At 41.6% G+C, this 17739-nt stretch overlaps 1 protein-coding gene across 1 annotated transcript in view; it reads right to left on the bottom strand.

Moving 5' to 3' along the window:
- Window positions 1-17739, bottom strand: part of MEGF10 (multiple EGF like domains 10) — a 145665-nt gene that overhangs the window by 47238 nt on the left and 80688 nt on the right. Inside the window, exons 6-8 of the mRNA XM_040970225.1 lie at window positions 6435-6681; window positions 4780-4900; window positions 560-696 (exon numbers count right to left, since the gene is read on the bottom strand). Of these exons, the coding sequence (XP_040826159.1) occupies window positions 560-696; window positions 4780-4900; window positions 6435-6681 (505 nt within the window). The remainder of the gene's footprint in view (window positions 1-559; window positions 697-4779; window positions 4901-6434; window positions 6682-17739) is intronic.

Here is a 17739-nt window from a genome sequence, read left to right as displayed (position 1 = left end):
CATTATCACACAATGAAACTGCTAATTTTACCCAAAGTAGTTCTGAAAAATCATGGAAATGCATATTACAAAAAAAAGCCCCACATACACTTGAAAACTTGTTCATACAAATAAAATTTTAAAGTATATATTCTACAAACTTTTGAGATTTCCTTTGCAGAACACGGAAAAATCATGGGCAGGTACATTCATACCTCTTAAATGCATTTATATAAATATGTCCCATTTTAACATACATCTATCCAAAATTACCTAAAATGTAAGTCATAGTTCTTAATATTTAGTGTTTTTAGAATGTCATGCCCAGTAAAGGTTCTGAGTAGCTGGTGTTTTATCGTCTCTCTATTTGGTAATGCTTTTTCTGTTGTCTTCGATTCACTATTGAATCAGTTTCTGCATACTGAGTTGGAAAGAACCTGCCAAATACACTAGTACTTAGAGAGGCTATAGGACTATTTGGGGCAGTCAGACACACAGCATTAAAAACGCTCACTTGATCTGTCAAACTTCCATTTCATGCCATTACAACTGGTCCGAGAAACACAAGAGTGTTCCTTACCGTTCCCCTGTATATCCTGGACTGCAGTGACATTGGCCTGAAGCAGCGTCACACGTCCCTCCATTATGGCACTGACATTCTTGGGTGCAGTTCTTTCCAAAGCGACCCTCAGGGCAAGGCTGACCACACACTGTGCCCTGCATTCAAAGAGACTTGCAAAATTAGATGGGCCTCCAGCCAGAGCAGGGCTGAAGGAAAAAGAAGCAAAGACAGGAAACTGAAATGGAGGGAAATACAGAGGAAAAGGACTGCAGGAATATGAGATGAAGAAAATTAAGAACACATAAATGGTTCATCATCTTTAAGCTGTTAGAAATTTTAAACTGTCTTAGTAATTGGGTAAGCCCAAATCTCTAGACATATTCAAAAGGGTGAATAGTGATCCCAGGAAAAGTCCATATGAAAACTCAAAGCTTAAAATAAAGTTTCATCAAGTAATTATGGCAACCTAAGGAATTTATAATCCTTCTGACACACACAGTAAGTCAACAATACTTAGCAAGCATCCGTTACATAAATGGTAACATCTGGCACAAATGGAAAAACATTTCACTGCATGCTCTGCAGACAATATGCACTATCATTGACTTTGTTTCTTGGAAAGTAGCACAACCTAAGATTGACATTGTGTGTGCCTGGATTAGCAACAACACTGCCTAAGAAACATTTCTACAGGAATGAACCCCAATATGTATTTCAGAAAACAAGCACTTATTTTTAGTAAGTCCAATAACATCATAGAGCCAAAATCAACAGGACAGGTCCTGGAAAGAAAATTCAACAAGAGTAACTTGGACACTTCTCTTTACCATACAGGCTGTCCATCTTAATAAGCACAGTCATTGTCTTTATTCTGACGACAACAACACAATACTGGACCAGTAGATCGATTAAATACAGTACCATTTTTTGTTTCCATTGGCTACATAGCTGCTGATTTATTGGACTTCTAATTCTTATAGTATCCATCGGAACTGTAATTGCAGTAAATGACATATCCCACAAAATAGGGATGTTTTTCCCCCGAGTGTTTTTAACTGTGGGAAGCTGGTTCTTTGTCCTCCCTCTCTCTGAAAAAAAAAGGCAGACTGTGGGTACTCCGAAATTGGAGGCTAGTGAACACCAGATGGTTTCCTAAATGTTGATTCTGGATAGACTAAGAAAATACATTTCCTCTAACTACCAGCTACCCACAAAGGCAGTTGGTGTGCTAATTAGCTGTCCTCTGGTGTTTTCTAGCTTTCTACAAACAGAGAAGTTCTTCCACAGACTCTTGGAGCCTGAAGGCCTTGGAGAGACGATTCAGATCAGTGAAAGAATCATCTATGCCAGGCAGAGTGCTAAGCACAAAGAACTGAGGGTAAGGGCACAGGCCCTAATTAGTTCACACTGTGGGCAGAGTGGTGGGTATAAAATGCCCTTCTCCATTTTAGCACAACATTCAATGCAAACCCCAGTCCTAACCTGCAACGGCCACTGTCCCATACCATGGGAGGCCCAATAGAGAAGGAAAAAGCTTCAGTGATGAGATGAGGTAAATGCACAGGAATATGCATGTCCTAAGAACGGCTACTGTTCTTCCTTCGGGCATCACAGGGCTCTGTGGATACCACCACTCCTGCAAAATCCTTCCCATGCCAAGAACCAAGCCAGGACCAGTGTTAGCAGAAGGTTGAATGCAGGAAGTGATCAAGGCCAAGAAATCAAATACAGTCCAACACTTCTAGTCGGGCAATGAAACACAATGCTGTGTTTAATGAAAATAAAGAAGACTAGTAGCCTTACGAAAGGCTTAGGTGGACAAGTTCAGTTATATTAACATTGTTCTTTTTGGCCTATTAGAAATGGCTTGCCACTGTTTCGGTTATTCTCTTGGTCTCTCTGTCTTCAGGCATTCAATCAATGACCTTCCTTCTGACTCAATGGCCTCAGGCCTGTTGACTTAAAATTTTCAGCTGGAGTCTGGTATTTGTTGCCTACTTGCTTTGGTGTTGTTTTTTTAAAAATTAAAAAATAAATATATCTAAATATATAATATAAATCATATTTGCATATTTTATAAATTATATATAACATTATATATTATTACATAATATATATAATATATATAATGTATATAATTTATATATCTATTGGGATTTCCTCCCCAATTGGGCAATTCGCATAGGATGCCCATGTTGCAGGTAGTAACCCTCTGTCCCACAGCACTGGGACCTCCCAAGAGGTCTTAACATCTTAAACTCCTATTTTCCAAGTCCCTCATTGGGAAATCCATGGCAGTTCTCAGTTCTATAACCACGATAAAGGGCAATTCTACCTCCATGTCTGAATGTGGATAGTCCAGACTGGGTACCACCTAGATGGATGGTGACTTCATTCCCTTATCAAGTCTGAGGTGTCTAACAAGATAGAGACAAATACAGAGCTGATCTCAGAGTAGGAAAGATCAACACTGAGGGGACAGGCATTTGGTGCAGTAGCTAAGACCCACCTGGGATGCCACCAATCAGAGTGCCTGGGTTCAAGTCCTGGCTCTGCTTCAGACTGGGGATAACATGCACCCTAGGGATACAGCAATGATGGTTCAAGTACATGGGTCCCAGCACCCATATGAGAGACCTGGATTAAGTTTCTGGCTTCTAAATTCTGCCTGGCCAAGCCCCAGCTGTTCTGCAGGAATTTGGGGGAATGAACCAGTGGATGGAAAATCTCTCTGCTTCCCACATTATCTATATCTATATCTATATCTATATCTATATCTATATCTATATCTATATCTATATCTATATCTATATCTATATCTATATCTATATCTATATCAGCATTTTGGTAAAATCAGGATTTGGGAAAAAATCAGTGGATGACAGCTAAAGTCCTATAACTTTGAGGACTTCTAGTGACAAAAGAGAAGGACTAGAACCTAAAAACTCTGCAAGGAAGTGGTGTATGTGCAAGGAATTTAACCAGTTCATGGAAAAGGGAATTAAAAGATAATGTACATTTTCTGTAAACTTTTTGAAGGTTGTTTCTAAAAGAAGGGAATAGGGCAATAGTTGTTAGAGACGGAAGGGAGATGAATGATCATCAGAGTCAACAGCTTTGGGAAGGAGACATGTGGTCCTAAGATTTGGCAATGATCGAGTCACTTGTGACCTCTGCAGAAACAGCTGCAAGCCCTCATAGAGACAGAGCAGACCATGAAGCAAATTGCTATTAATGAGGGGAAAGAACATGGGTCATTTACTCTTTTGCCTTCAGAAAGACAAAGGCACAAACCAACCCAGAAAGAGAAGAGCCAGTTTATTTTCTCATTTCAGGTATGTCTCATTAGGAACCTAATTGCGCTGTGTAGACCACATGAACGGGCATCAGTGAAACCGCATTGCAAAGTAAGGGGATCTTGATCAGCATTTTGAAAGTGTGGTAAGTGATAGATTCCTCTTGGATCTTGACAGTGAAGACTCTGGGAAGTTCTGTGGTAGTGGAGTCCTCAGTTTTCTTTTGTGTAACTGGAAAACTTTTTCTTCTAACACTCCACTCAGAATAACATTCTCAAACAAAGAAAGCAACCCATGTGACATTATTATGAAAATTGTAACTAAACAATTCCCACGCTTGACAGCCCTGGCTGTCACATGGGATATTAGATATCGCCTTCTGTTGCATTCTGAGAGGAATGCAAGACTACAGCCACTATTTTTTCCCTGAAAGATGCCCGTTCAAGTTCAGGATTAAATCACTTGCTGCCTTCTCTGAACTGAAGGATTTCCACCTTTGGAAGCATTCCCTTTTTAAAAAAAAATTTCTTGAGAAGCAGAGATAAACACACAAACACCCCCTCCCCATCTCCCATCTTTTGCTTCATTTTTCAAATACCCACAACAGCCAGTATTGGGTTGGGCGAAAGTTGGGTCATATATTCAATCCATGTGTCCCATGAGAGTAGCAACAATCCAACCACTTGGGCAATTACCACTGTCTCCCAGGGTCTATGCTGTCAGGAAGTTGGAAACAGGCATCAGGCCAGGTCTCAAACCCAGGCAATGTGAAGTGAGATGCAGGCAACCCAACCGGTATTGGTCCACACCCAATTTTGGAATCTGTAACCATCACTGTAGCTTCCTTTCATGTTAAAATTCTGCCACGCATATTCACTTAAGCATCCCCGAGCAGGTGACAGGGGGTGTGTGTGGATGGACGGCAGTGGGAAGACAGCTTACCATCCAGCCGGGCGGGCACGTGCACTCCCCAGTGACATGGTGACACACTCCTCCGTTCTGGCAGGGGCATCTCTGCTCGCACTGTGGACCATGTTTGCCAGGGGGACAGAGATCCTCACAGCTGAGAGATTAATGAGTGACAAAGGACAACATTATTGACTCAGTTACATGGCCCTCAGGTTCACAGACATAACTGCCTAGGGCTCTGAGAGACACAAGTTCGCCCTGTTCAATAATTGCTCATTTCATTAACATCAAGAGGATTAACCATGGGGGCCAAAAGTGCCAGTGAGAGGTCACCCAGTCCTTGCCTTTGTTTTGGGTACTCTGTAATGAAACCATTGCCCTTTAAGGAAAATTCAGTCCAGGAGCACCAAGGGAGAGCGAACAGCAAACACTCACTGGTACAGGCACCTGCTCTATTCCTCTGACAAAGTGTCTTGACTTCCATCTGTGTGTTTGTTTTCTACCATCAAAGCAGCTTGCAGTGCTGGCGCACTACGCACCTCATACACATGGTCTTTGTACTCAGCTTGCTGTGTTTTGCCATCCAGTGTGACAAGACCGTAGCCTTGTACACTCTGTGACCATCTTGAAGCGTCTGTATACCCCGTTCTCCCCGAGGAACTTCTCTTTGTTTCCTAGGGTCTCACCCAGTTGTGGCCTTGCTGGGGCCACATTCTCAGTGAAACAGCTCAAGACCCTGACCCTTTCTGAAACCAGGCTGTCTTTTCTCAGCTCTGCTTTATGAGTGCAGCGTTGCCTGTGGGAGGCATTCAACTGCTTTGCTGTAGTTCCTTCAAGATTTGCTCCTGTGATTTTCACATATAATTTTTCTCAAGGAACAAAATTTTCCTATTGTCTACAAGTCTGTGTGCACAAGTTCTGCCTCTTGTTCAGTTTGTGGATGAAGGCAAAGCAGTAAGTGGTTGCCTCTATCTCTCCCAAAAAGAATTAAACTGTGTGCACATTTCCTACAGTTGCAATCCATACACCCTTAGAGTCATACAGTCATGAGCTTATTCACAGACATTAAATAACCCAGCTCGTCTTTCATTTGAGACAGTTAGTGAATTTTTTTCCCATGAACTTTTAGAAAATTCCTCTGTGCCACTACCTAGAGTTTATACATATGGACATTTTTCTTCGTTGTTTCTCATCTTTATTTCTGTAAGTACACTTTACTAAAAATCCCCCAAATGATGTCCCATTAACAATAATAAGGTTAGCAAACATTTAGGAGCTAATTATACGTGCCACATGCAGGCACAGTTTAGAGTTCTTTAGACTACCCATAGCTCTTAGCTCTTCCCTGCTCTCCTTTTTTTTTTTTTTCCTAAGGCACTGGGCTCACCAAGCACGGCCAACGTGGTCATTCAACTGCATGTAATTGAGGGAGATGCAAAGCAGTGCCCCAAGACTACACAACAAATCCTAACCCTGCCTTCAGCATACTCCACCTGTTCCTCCCTCACATTGCTCCACCTGCTGGGGGCCCTGTGATCCTGGCCAGGCTGTAATGGATATGGATAAAAGACCAGGAGCCCTTAGTGCCCACACAGCTTGCAGCCACAGAGAGAGGCACAAGGATCATAGAGGTGGCAGCGGCACAGAGAGGCGACTCTGACTCGCTGCAGGGCAGCATGATCACTTACAAGGCTCCCGTGTATCCGGGCGGGCAGCGACACTCCCCTGTGATGTGGTCACAAGTGGCTCCGTTCTGGCACTGGCATCTCTGGTGACAGTCATTACCGTAGGTACCGTGCTCACAGCGGCCCTCGCAGCGCCAGCCTCGGAAACCTGCTGCGCAGTGGCAGGCACCCGTGATGGGGTTGCACAGCGCCCCATTCTTACACTGGCACCTGCTGCTGCAGTGGGGGCCCCAGTGGTCTCCGTCGCAGGCTGATGTGAGGAAGAGAAACAGGGAAATGCATGAGAGGGTGGAACCAAAGTTCCCTGGTAAAGACCAGCTGATGCCTTCTTCCCACTCTCCCCCTCCCCCACATTCCTTAACAGGAACTTGCTCTCACTCCATCTGTTCCCTGCCGCTGCTAAGCCAGGCATTTGAGATGGTTCTGATAACGAGCATGAGAGAGGGGTGCTGGAGTTAGAAGGGGCTGGCCGGCCCAGTGGGGTGACCCACACATATAGGGACCATTTATGCATGTGAAACGGTTTGGATTGTGTCTTTGGATCAGGGATTGGTAGTGATGGATTGACTGCACGGAGGGGTGGTGCAGATAGGGCAGGAAAAGGTTGAGAAGCTAACACTGAGTAGCAGGGAGAGTGAGCCAGAAGAGCAGCCACCATTGTTCAGATCATCAACAGCGATGGTGATGAGGGGAAGGGCCTGGAGGCAGAGCCCTTGGGATGGACTGACTCTGCCTTATGCTGGCGACAGAGACTTTAACCTGCTTCTGAGATGCTAGTCGGAAGAGCAAATATTGCGGTTCATCCCTATTACTTCCCAAAGAACACAAAGAGAAAAGTGGATTAATTTTAGGTGTATGTGTGTGTGTTTGGGGGTTGGGGGGTGGGCGTGGAAGACAGTCTTCCAAAAGTTCATGGGAAACTTGAACCATCTGACTCCATTTTCCATGAACTTTTTGAAGTATTCCTGGATGACTTATTTAAAAACCAACACAAAACTGAAATGGAAAGGGACAACCAATCAAAAGCTAAGAGGCCCAAGAAAGCAGGTGTGAGAGAGGCTCAAATGAGCATCTTCAGCGGGAGTTCCAAAAGAAACTGGACAAGCAGCTACAAGACAGCAAGTAGGAATCCAGGGTGCAGGGACAAAAACCCACAGCCCCAAACACTCAGAAGTTATTAGGGGTGATGACAGACAAAATCTACACATGAGCCAGCTATGGGGGATGTAAATATTAGCTGGTACAAAAACCATACAGGAATATGCACACTGCCTAGTGGTCCGCAAAAAACCTGCTTTTTTTAATTTAAAAAAAAAAAGTTCCATTTCATACATATTTTGTGACTTTAACAAATCTGGGATAAGCTATCATTAAAAAAATAACTGTAGGTATAGACGCCTCATTAGAAGTGTAGGATCCATCTTCCAATATTAGAAACTACCTTTGATTCCATGATATCAAAAAGGCTGGAATGAATAATTCTGTTTTTAATCAGTACAGCTTTGGTCTCATTAGCACTTTAATAAACACACTTTAACACAATTAAAAACAACGAGAGAGAATTATTGAACCTAACACAGATCAAGAAAGCAATTACCTAAGAGCTCACAATCTTCTTTCCCAAAATAAGATTAGGTAGTAATTCCAAAATAAGATTTAAGCCTAATTGTTATTCATAGGAGGGTTTTTTTTTATTGACTATGGACATTGGAAAAAATTTTCTTTGTAATTATTTGAATCTGGGATCTTAAAGCAAGAGAAATCTCTCAGAAACCTACATATCATTCTTTAAGCGCACAAGTGATCACAAGAGGAGAAAAATGTATCCTGTTTTCATGCTCCTCCAAAGCAAATGACAGTCTTTTGAAACTTGTTCCCTGATTCAGCAAACCTTACGAGTAAGGAAAACTTCATTCTACCTATGAAAAATCCATTATCTGATCAGTTGATTTCTACACAATATTGTCAGTCCACCACAAGGAACCTTCTGAAAATTCATGGAGATTATTATTGTGAGAAAACACATAAACTTCAAAAAAAATATTTTGCCCGAAACCTTATTCTTTGACTCTATTTGTCGTGAGCTGTTTGAAGGCCCCTCTCCTCTGTGACCTTGCTGCTGAAGTATGAAGGCAGTTCTAAACCTGCTCTCTTCCTAGCTGGCCACTGCAAATTCAGGACTTCCACATGTTTCCCAAAGGTTCATTTCCTTGCACTCACCTCTGCCGACCCCGCTCAATTTGTAGAGAAGGGAGGATTCATGGATAGACACAAAAGGCAATTCGGCATCCAAAATCACCATCATTGATAAGGACTAAGATGATGCCAAACGCAGTTTTGAAATAATGTCATGAGATGGGCATTTGGCACAGCAGCAGGTAAACCTTCCTTTAGATTCTTCCACACTGCATGCTGGGTTTGAGTCTCAGCTCTGCTTCCAGTTCCAGCTTCCTGCTGAAGCACACGCTGGCAGGCAGCTGATGATGGGTTCCTGACACTCACCCGGCAGACTCAGACTGCATTCCTGGCTCTAATTTTTGGTTTGGCATCGCCCTGGCTGTTTGGGACATTTGGAGACTGAACCAGTGGATGGAAGATTTCAAATAAAGAGATAAGTAAGATATTTCAAAAATCACAATGGTTAGCATAGAGCATTTTTTTTCACTGTGGCACTGTGGTAAGAGTGGTCCACAGGAATAAGTATGCCACAGACTGTTTTGTAACAACAACAGGAAAGAAGTTGAAAGAAGGAAAGCTATGAGGGGACAGGACTGACCCCTCCTTCTGTTTGCGACCTGCTTGACAACCCATTCCTCCCAGCAGAGCATGTAGCACAGATCAACTCTGCATATCTGGAAATGTCAGGGGAAAAAAGCCATCCATCTCCTCATGATAACAATGCATTTAGATTAGAAATTGATAACTGTCAGCATAGAGAAAGGGGTTTCTGGCTTTAATAATCATGCCATCATGGGGACATGATGTGATTCTTGATTATATCTGACCACTATGGCCTGCTTTAAGTGGGTTTCCTTGCTTGGGGCTGCACTTCCCTAAAAGGCCATTGATACAAGATCTTACAATATGACATGGGACACTGATGTGATCTCAGATTTATAGATAAGTGATCAGGATGCACAATAAGCCAGTGCTGAACTGAGGCATCACTGTGGCTTCCATTCGTTTCTTCATCCCTAATTGTTTATGACTTCAACACATTTATTTTTTAAAACTGTATCCCAGGGAGTTACATCGTCTGTAGCACAAAAGCCAGCTTTCTTCCCTGGGCACTACAAGCATAAGGGTACACTTGTGAGTCCAGACAAGAAGCAGAATTTGTTCCATACTAACAGCTGGCAATGGCTATGGAATACAATGCACCCAGATAGATCCAGGCAGATCTTTTAAGAGACAGCTTAATGAGGGTCTCAGACAGGCACAGACAGCTTGCTCTAATAAGATCTTACAGTAAGTTGCAAATAAAGAATTTTAAACCACTATGTAATATCAGAAGTATGTAATCTATCCTCCAACTCCTAGGGAAAGCTAGGAAAGCATCAGATCCCCTCCCGCCAAACAATGAATTTGGCACCGACACCCTTACAGCGATAACTTCCAGTGCCCTCACAGAGTACCCTACGACTACATGTATAGGTTGAGTACTGTAATTCACTCAAGTGACACCCCTTAAGTACCTGCATATGCAGGAAATCATAATAGGCCTGGAGTGCAAATGGAGCACAGAATTTTCAGCTCATCAGCAGAGAATTCAACTTGGTAGGAAGTAAACTACTGCCGAGGGTACGCTTTTGTAGTATAGCAGCTTATGTCACCACCTGTGATGCTGGCCATCTCTACGATCACTGGTTCAAGTCCCAGCTTCTCCACTTCTCATTCAGCTCTCTGTTGATGTGCCTGTGGCAGAAGCAGAAGATGGCCCCAGTACGTGGGCCCCTACCAAGGCGTGGGAGACTCAGTTGGAGTTTCAGGCTCTAGGCTATGGCCTGACCCAGCCACTTGGGTAGTGAACCACTCCTCTACCCCACAACTCTGCCTTTCAAATAGACAAACACATATTTAATAAAATGCACTGTAATAAATAGCTAGGGCAGTATATGGATTAGCTACAATGGAATACGGAGATGATACATAGCCAGTATCAGTGTGTCAGGAAAACCTTCCTGGCAAATTCACCTCTGTCACCTAAAGGCAGAGTATATTACATTTATATCCAGTTTGGAAGGTTTTCAAATAGGAAGCTGAGGTGGGAGGAGAAGTCTGCAACTTTCACAGGGAGTATTCACACTAGCAGGCTGCAGGTGGTGGCTCAAGTAGTTGGGTCTCAGTCACTCAGGTGGGAGACCTGGCTCCAGGTTCCAGCCTGTCTCAATGTCAGCTATTGTGGGCACTCAGGGAGTGATCCAGTGGAGGGAAAATCTGTATGTGCATCTGTGTATGTGTTGTTTTGACGTGTGTGTGTGTATTATCTGTGTATGTATGTGTGTTTCAGTGTGTGTATATATCTGTGTATGTGTGTGTGTGTGTGTGTGTGTGTCTTCCTTCCTGTCTCTCCCCAATCCTTCCTAATAAAATGAAAATGGATGAATAAACCTTTTGAGGGAATGACTCTGACAACAGGCAAAAGGTCCCAGAAAGCCAACTTGCTGTTGGACTATAGCCATGATCATTCTTAACTACACGCAAGAAGAAACATGTAGAAATAAATAGAATTTGGAACAGACAGAGGTGCTACACCTGTCCCGTTTTTTTCTCCCAGATGCAGACCAGACACTCCCTGCCCTTTAGGTAAAAATCTGGGACTTAATCCGAGAAGAGGCTCTTTAAGACTACCCTTGTCTGTTCTCCATGTCACATTGCACTCAGATGACAAGGATTCTTTACATTTGCCTTGTTTCATCTCTCCTGAGTAGTGGAAGTCACAAGGTTAGCAATGGTGGTCAGGTGCATCCTGATCTCTGAAAAATTGCGCTTCAAGTCCAAAGCAGTCCAACAATGGAAATGAGGTGAATACAGTAATGGTGATAACCTTTCCCCTTTGTGCAGGAAACAAACTCTCAAAAACAGTCTTGCAGGGGAGTACGTAGGTGCTTGGGGCCTGGTATGATAGCCTAGTGAATAAAGTCCTTGCTTTGTATGCATCAAGATCCAGTTTGGGTACTAGTTCAAGTCCTGGCTGCTCCACTTCCCATCCTGCTCCCTGCTGTGGCCTGGGAAAGCAGTAGAGGATGGCCCAAAGCCTTGGGACCCTGCACCTGTGTGGGGGACCTGGAAGAAGCTCCTGGCTCCTGGCTTTGGATCAGCTCAGCTCCGGCTGTCACAGCCACTTGGGGAGTGAACCAGCGGATGGAAGATATTTCTCTCTTTGTCTCCTTCTCTCTGTATATATGCTTTTCCAAGAAAAAAAAAGAATAGATCTTTAAAAAAAAAAAAAAGTTAGCCTGACAAAGTATATAATAAAATCTCTTCATCCAGCAGTTTACAAAATGTGAATTAGAGATTTTTCCTCAAAGAAATAAGTATCTTAAAAATATTTCAAACAGGTAGTACAAAAGTAGAAATAAAAGATCAGTGTACGTAGGGGGAAAAGACTTGGAAGTCCCCATATAGTTCATTCGTAATAGACTTTTTCCATTAGCTTTTTCAAGATTCCACATGTGTCACTACAGACAATAAAAGTGCACAATTGCTATCGGCTTAAATGCTAAATAAATTTCAGTGTGCCCACGGATCCTATTCCAAGTTCCTGAGATGGATTAAGCCTTACAGTGATCTTGGGAATTGGGCAGGATTTCCATTCCTCTTTACACAAGAAGTAAATGAGGCCCAGGTGCCTCGCTCAGACTTGTGGAAGTACAAAAGCTTCAGCACTGGTTTTCTGTCTCTAGAGACTGATTGGAACCCCTGTGTTTCACTCCCACCAAAGCAGTAAGGATGTTCACCCCAGCACAGTTCACCATAATGAAAATCTGAAATCAACCACACTTTCCAGGATTAAGGAACTGGTGAAAAATTGTTATCATCATATCATGGGATACTGTATACAATTAGAAGAATATTTAATGAACTGGAAGGATGTTTGCAATACCATAATTGTAAAGAGCAGATTAAAATCAGTATGCACCATTTGACTCAATTTTAGCAATATATTAGAAAGCACCAGACCGGACTGTCACTAATTTAGGTAAAAAATGGTCAATTATCAGCAACTGCATATGGTTGAACTTAATATGTGTGAGACCAGAGGACAAGAGGGAGAATGAGAAAGAGAGGAGGGACAATGGAAGGTTTTATAGCAAATGATATCATTAGCTTCTCTGGGGCTTGAGCTTAAGGATTAATTTTCTCTCATTCATTTGGATTAACCAGATTTCCTAAATTTCCTACAACAAATGCATATCTTGCTTGGTAGCCAGGGAAAAGCAATCTGTTGTTGTTGTTATTGTTAGTAAAAGTCCTCTTAGCTGAGCATTTATATCATGACAGTTTGTGAACCAGCTGTAGGTGCTCATTTCCAGTATTCACTACAGTTAAGACGGTTGGTATTTTTATTACTTTTGATACATGGAGGGTATTTACACAGAGGGTATTTAGTAATAGAACATTAAAAAGAAATGCCCCAAAACAGCAACTTGGACATATCAGGATTAAAACACAAGACTTGAAACACACAAAGAGCCAGCTCTTTTGTGAGAGCATTCTGCAGCCGAAATATTGAAATGATCTATTTTGGGTAAATACCCCACCCACAGTTAATTTTTTTTATCTAATATGAGCCATTTAGGCTAAGCAGCAAATGACTACAGTTCATTTTGCAAGCTTCTGCAGTTAGGTAATGCGCTAAGGTTTTAAAGGACGAAGGAGATGACCTCACGAGTGAGAACATAGGATATATCTCAAAGGAAACATAAAATGCAGGGGATGGTCAAATTGGAAGTGCCTCTGTAAGTTGATAATGATTTAATCATCATTATTACGTAAACAAAAGAGCTAGCAAGCTGTCTGCGTCTGTTTCTATGGCACTGACATCATTAGATTTAGGAGGAACAGACCTGGAAATTAGGACTACATAATACCTGGCACATGGCTGGCACTCATGATGTATTTGAAGGGGCAGTTAGCCCAGTAGTTATGACTCCAGTGACGGTGTCATGCTCCAAAATGGAGTACTTGAGTTTGGTACCTGCTTTGGCTCTTCAGCACAGCTTCCAGCTCAGGCGACTGGATTTTAGGCTCTAGTTTAGGTCCACTCCAACCCATTTTGGGTGTCTGTAGAATGAACCAGTGGGTGGGAGATTTGTCTCTCTCTTCCACACATCTCAAATGAATACTTACAAAAAATGATATATGTGGTGAATAGATGAAAGTCATTGAATAGATGAAAGTTATTACGGATGTAGAGAGCAACAACTTCCACAAGCAAATAAAGCCCAAGACATCACAGTAACCTACTCCAAGGTCTCAGCCCACTTTTCTGTGTGAAAAGAATCAGATGGTGGTATATTCAGAGAGGTGTGGTTTGGATAGGGAAGGGAGAGTTATAAACACACACCAGGTATTATCAACAACATTGTAAAGCTCCCAACTCCAGCTTCCTGCTAACACACTCTGGAAGGTCACAGCGATGGTTCAACTACTTGGATTCTTGCCATCCAAGTGGGAGACCCAGATTGAGTGAGTTCTCGGTTCCTGGGTTTGGCCTAGCATAGCCTTGGTTGTTAGAGGCATTTGAGAAGTGAACTAGCGCACAGCTAAATCTGTTTGCTAGTTTCTCTGTCTTTCTAAAAAAAAAAAATTAAAAGACATGGGGAGGGAAAGTGATGTGCTACACTGAGAGGTGTTCTGGGGGAAGGAAGAAAGCATATCCATGCATAGTCTCAAGGGAAGGACTCCTTCAGCAATGAAGAAAAACAGAGGGAAGGGAGGATGAGATCATTTGTCCTTAGATGATGTTCACCATCAAGTTCACCTTGTTATCGGATTCCTCAGTCACTAGACAGTACAGGGAGAGGCTATGGCCAGCTAACATCAGACAGACCTGTGCCCTGGCCACTTGAGAGCCACACAACTATGGCAGCTATGGCCACCATGTATCTGAAAAATACTGGTTTCTGAGCCTTCAACCATGGTAACATTTAATTTTCTTTTCTTAAAATGAGGGTGGCAGAACATACTAGCAACACAAAAAACCACATGGTATTACGTGTGAAATTTTATTCCATGGTTACCACACTGGAACATCTCACCCCGAGAAAAATAATGCCTCAGACAGACACCCGCCAGCTGGATACTTAGCTGGAACCACAACAAGCCTGACTCTGGTCCATGTTGTTTGCCTTGCATGAATCACTCATGCCAAAAAGGACAATGTGGTTCTCATAATGCTCATTTCAAAGATAAAAATTCCCTAGTAACTCTGGGAAGCAAAAGGCACATCCTGAATTTTTTGCCCACTTGAATAAAACCAACTGGATAAAGCTCAGGCCCATGATTTCACATGGAGCTACCTTATATTTTATTCCTGGCTGTCAGTTCAACTCTGATGTAGAAAAAAAGATGTAGTGCCCAGAAATGTAAAAGAGAAAAATGATAAATACATGAATTTCTTAGTGACTCCCATTTCAATACAAAGAAATAGATTACCACAAGCCAAGTAGCTGGAGTACTTTGCTAAAGTAGTAGGTACCAAAAGAATTCCACTGACTTGACTTTGTATTTGTTCACCTGTGCTCATGATGTATCAGCTAAGACCACAGAAGCAACCTTGGGACCATTCTGAACCATAGATGCTTCTTTTAAGCAACTAGACAGCAAACAAAGGATCCGGCTGCATACGCTTGGATTAAGTATGAAAGAACACTGGATGATCTGAGCAGATCAAGATTTCTAAAATCTTGGTTCAACAGCTCTGGGTTGTAAGCCTAGCTGTAGATAATACTGAGGTCAAACACGTTGGGGATATTTGACTGACTACCAGGTTCTTATAGCAGAACAGAATACTGAATATTCAAATCCAACCTGTCATGGTGAAAGAGATGTTAGTTTGTAACACACGCTAATCCCACCATGCCTGTGTTTGAATTACCTAAGACTGTAAGTGCCCTTAATACATAAATGTTAACTAGCTATTAGGATTAGTGTACTGACTTGAAAATACAGTTTTACATGCTGTTTGGCTGTGATGATCCCCTGTGACTTTTTAACAAATCCATGGCCAAACCCATGTCTAGAAGGCAAATTAATAGGGAAGCAGGTTCCACCCTGCATGTTTTAGGGTACAGAAAAGGTTCAAACACATACCCGAAAGAAAATGCAGAACATTTTTCAAAAGGGACCAAATAATTTCCTGCTTTATCAAAGGCAAGAAACACAGGATTCTTCCTGAAATGCACACCCTGTCCTAAACTGGATGCCTCGGGGTCTTTTATCTCCCTGTGATCTCATTCCCTGTGCTTGGAGCTAACAAGGCGTTTGGTATGTCACTCCCTTTGTTAATGCAGAAGAAAAACTCCTCATTCAGGACATCAAGCACTTTAAAAATAAAACCACTTTGTAAAGCTTCTCCATCCATGAAGAAGAACAATAAGCATGTATTTTCCAGATCCCCTGAAAGCACAAAAATCCCATGTCCTTCACATGTCAGCAAACCACCGGGGAGCCGACAGAGGGCCAACGATCAGTACAGACAACCTCCCGGGCCGCTCCAGTAATTCAGGGCCTGAGACAGAACCTTTCTTCTCCTTTCATAATGTTTGTTAACGTGATTTTTCAAAGTAAAAACTGTCCTTTCATAGCTTCCGTGGAGGTTTATCTTTTCATCAAAGAATTGGTTATACATCTTCCATTTTTACTAAGCTGTATTTGTTCTTCTTTGTTCTAAGCCTCATTCTAGCAGGACTTCTTTATAGGAAGCTAACATTAACACTGCTGCTTCCTAGGGCCTGTATTAGGAAGAAACAGGAGACAGAGTGAGTACCAAACCCTGGCACTTGGGACATGGGCATCGTTACCGCTATGCTAATACATACACTTGCTAGTCCATTTATGCATGTGTGGTCAATAATAATATTGAATTGCTTCACATGTTTATATCATTAAAATGTATCTAATACTGATATATCTGCTAATATATATATATATATAATTACAGAGCAGTTTACAGTAATATTTAAGCTTAGTACTATAAACTTCTCTACAGCACTCCCCTGTATTAACAGTTTCTGGTAAATTTAGCTGTTCCTACACACATCACTATTTTCAACTTCCAAATTTTCTTTGTTCCAAAGATGAAAAGAACACCTTTTTAAACCTAGCAATATTTATTTTCTCACTTTATTTTTTGTTTTCTTTTTAATAATTCTTTTATCTATATAAAGGGAATGAATTGCATATATTTCAGCTATAAAAGTTTTAAGAGCATAGATAACCTCCCACGTTACCTTCTCTCTCATCTATGCTGTCTACTTCATCCTTGAAAGAACACTTCTTTAACCCCAGAATGTATATATGAGTGCTTCTCCAAATACTGTAAATGAATTTTACAGAAGTTGAAATAAAATTTCTGGATCATATCATCCACATGCATTAAAATTTTACCCCAAAGAGAGTCAAACTGATGTCTAAAGCTACTATGTAATTTAACCTCATTGGAAGGGTAAATAGAAACCTCCTGTCATACCTTTGGCAGTATTCGATAATGTCACCCTTGACCTTTGCCAGGTTGTTGAGGACAAATGACATCTTGTTCTTTCCTATTCTTTTCTCTTATTACTACACAGCCAAGCACATCCCCACATTTTTATTGGTCAATGTTTTCTTGACTCTGAATTATCTGATTGTATTCCTAGTCTGCTGCAAAGTTCAAGGGTTTTTTTTTTTAAACTGATTTCTGGGTGTTCTTTACATACTTTACATACTAATTACTTGTCTGTTCTATATGTTGCAAAAATCTATTCCCAATCTCCTTTTCCTCATGTCTTGATTTACTGTATTCCCATCTTACAGAAGTTTAAATTTCAATATGATCTAAATCATCTAATAACTAATTTGCAACATAGACAAACCTAGTTCCTAACACAAGTTTCCACTTTCTTTAAATGGTTGCTTTTCATTGATACATGAACAGAATCCCATTAACATACAACAGTCATTCAAATCAAACCTACTAGAATTTAAGCTTTCTTTGAAAGTTATCTGTACTAGAGTTATGCCATGGTACTGAGTGATAAAATCACTTGGTTTTTATCGAATTTTAAGATAATTTCATTCCTCAACTATTAATCCTACAGGA

This window comes from Ochotona curzoniae, unplaced genomic scaffold (genome assembly GCF_017591425.1).
Source record: "Ochotona curzoniae isolate NIBS_2020 unplaced genomic scaffold, NIBS_Ocur_1.0 contig_1, whole genome shotgun sequence".
In the NCBI taxonomy this organism is placed as follows: Eukaryota; Metazoa; Chordata; class Mammalia; order Lagomorpha; family Ochotonidae; genus Ochotona; species Ochotona curzoniae.
Note: the sequence above shows the minus strand (reverse complement) of the source record. Positions and strands in the feature narration are given on the sequence as shown.